Genomic DNA, 2,928 nt, shown 5'->3' with positions numbered 1-2,928 from the left:
CTAATTATTAATTGATTTCATTGTTTTATTGGTCAATGAGAAAAACTGGTACGTTGTTGTATTATTTACAAGTCTTCTTATTTACAAGTCTATTTACAAGTCTGTAATCTTCTTGCGCTGATGGTCGTTGTGATGAGAATAATTTTTTTCGTGGAAATTCAAACGATAAAGTTGAATTACAGAAAAATGTTAAAAGGTTATAATAATGGTGATGAGAAAACGGATAACAAAACCAACAAATTGTTTTCTGTGCCGATCACAGTAAATGTTTGCAAAAATTCTATTTCAATAAGAATTTATAGCTAAAATGAGACCATTCTCCTCAGCGGTAGAGCTCTATGAGATATAGAACTATGACATTTTCTTATAGGTGACATAGTTTTAACAAATTGAATAAAAAAAACGAATGTGAAATTGAAAAAAAAAGTATGAAAATGAGCACTAAAATGAGCGCCTTGAATATATGTATAATTTAAGATATGGATATACATACTGTTGGTGCTATTCTTAGTTGTAACGATGGTAATTTGTATACGTGGCCTGATAGATTATGGATTCACGCTAGATTCAATCCCAAATTTTTTACTTATTATTATACTTTTGATCGTGTCAATTATTAACACATTTGCTGTAACAACTGAGCGAAGACTATTCATTTTATCGCTAGTTTGGATGATTGTTAGTTGATGATAAAAATGGCAGTTTTTTGGCATAAATTTCGACAACTGTTAAAGATTGAACAAAAAAATTGAATGAGATTCTATTTTAGTTTCACTTTAACTTCTTCCATATTTTACTACAATTCAATATTTAAAGTTGTTTTTGAGGATTAAAAAATATTTCATGCATTGAGAAATGATTCTTCAACATAAAAAAAAATTGCAGATAACATTGGCTGTATTAACTGTATTTGTATTCCTCCATCGAGTCTATGTCTTTCGACGGGATAATGGGAAAGGTAATATATTCCTTCATCAATACTTCCTTTATCATACTGTAAATCCTATATGGCATATTATTGTGTGATGTTTAACATTTAATAACAGTAATCCAATAATTATCATGTCCTGCCAAGATACATAAATTTTCCAATTGTACAGCTTCGGAATTGTTTTGGTCAGCGATTACATATGCTCTCATATTGGCACTGTTTGGATTCGCTTTTTACGTAATATCTTCTTGGAAAGAAATTGTTAAAAAAGGACACTGGAAGTGAGATAAAACAGTGAATAATGATGAAAATGTTTCAAATAAAGTTAAGTGGAGGTAGTCAAGACTCTTCAGTAACCTATTCCGAAAGTTTTTCTTGAAAATTACTTAAACTCAAGCATTTACTGGATCGAATAAAAATTGAAAGACTTTTTTGTGAGGTAACACATAATCGGTAAAATTTTAACATGAAACGATTTTGGGAATGTAAAATGAAATTTTGAGAGTAGTTGAAATCGGACAGCTCACTTATTCATAATATTACTGCGTTGTTATGCGTGGGATTCTCTTTATACACGAAATGGATATAATACTCAACAATCAAGATTTGCTAATAGTATTGGGGATATTCGATGTTAAACAACAGAAATATGAGTCAAGTTGAGGTCAGGAAAATGATCTTTTCCTAGAGATTTCTACTTACTTTAATTTATAACGGAATTCCTGCTGAGTTAAAATCACTGCCTTTGCAATAATGTTTCTTAATGAATAATAACAAACATTCTGAGAAAGAAGATTGTGCCCTGATATATTTTCAAAACTTTATGCTTAAGAAAATTATTTGAAATGAGAATTTACGCAATCTTTAGAAGAATGTTAACTGATTCTTCCAAGTAGTTTATTGCGTATCTTGTAAAAAAGTTATGCTGGTACAATCGACGATAATAAGAATTACAAGAAAGAAACAGAATTATTCGTAATTATTTCGTATTCTGTAATTATTCGCCTCTCAAATGTAAAGCAGTACACGAAGTTATCGAACAATAACTAATATTAAAAAATGTAATGGATATATATGAATTTTTTGCAATATCAGTAAAAATTTTCCTTAAACTCCGCTCAGTAACATTATCGCCTAAGCAAACACCTCTTTAAAATTTGTAAAAGATATCAGAAATCACTGCCCGAAATTCAATACGCAAAAAGTATTTACGTCTTATTGGGATGGCAAATTTTTATGTCGCAACATTGCCAAACTATTTGCAACGAAATTTTCAATAGAACCAGTATTAATTAATAAGTTCCACTCAGAATGAAGGAGGTTCGTACGAACGAACTTCAAAAAAAATTTGTACGAACGAAATTACGGCAGTTTTATATTCACAAAGTGTAATCATTACACTATTGCATTTATTGTTCAATACCAGTTTTATAAATATCGAGGAATTAAAAAACATCCTAATAAAAGGGCATGAAATATAGAACTGAAACAATTTTTCATCAGAATGTAAATATCAATTAACGCAAGTTTCAATAGACCCACTTCTTTTTCTCTTTTTTAATCCTGATAACAAAACTAAAAGTGGACAACAAAAGAACGTTGAATAGCCTTTTGAAGCATCGTTCAACTAATCAGTCATCCCATTGTTTTGTAATGTTTCAATTATAGTAATAAAAGTTGAATAGATTCCAAAAAAAAACAAAGAATTTCAGAAGTTCAATGCATACGTACAATCCAAACAAACGATACATGATGGATACCACCAACAAAACCAATACCACCAATATTGTGCTTCCACTTGAGCTGGGAGCGCTAGTGGAGTAGCTATTGTTGGTGATGTTAAAAGAAAAATCGTCGTTTTTGGAGAAGTCGTAGTAAAAGAAGCCGTTGTTTTTGAAGAAGTGGTAGAAGCAGAAGTTGTCGTTGTTGTAGACTTTGATGAAGTGGAAGACATGCTTGAAGTAGTTACGGTTGTTGTAGACTTTGATGATGTGAGG

The 2,928-nt window shown here is 30.5% G+C and overlaps 1 protein-coding gene across 1 annotated transcript; it reads right to left on the bottom strand.

Annotated features, from left to right (window-relative positions):
* Positions 1 to 2,444: 2,444 nt before the first annotated feature.
* On the bottom strand, positions 2,445 to 2,885 carry LOAG_14177 (hypothetical protein; the record flags this gene model as incomplete). The annotated part of the gene is made up of 2 exons (XM_020448767.1): positions 2,445 to 2,506; positions 2,663 to 2,885. The coding sequence occupies 2 exons, from the start codon at positions 2,883 to 2,885 to the stop codon at positions 2,445 to 2,447; spliced, it is 285 nt and encodes a 94-aa protein (XP_020301114.1).
* Positions 2,886 to 2,928: the final 43 nt, after the last annotated feature.

This window comes from Loa loa, assembly GCF_000183805.2.
Source record: "Loa loa unplaced genomic scaffold supercont3.706, whole genome shotgun sequence".
Taxonomy (NCBI): Eukaryota; Metazoa; Nematoda; class Chromadorea; order Rhabditida; family Onchocercidae; genus Loa; species Loa loa.
The sequence above is the reverse complement of the archived record's forward strand: the minus strand, read 5'-3'. Positions and strand labels throughout refer to the sequence as shown.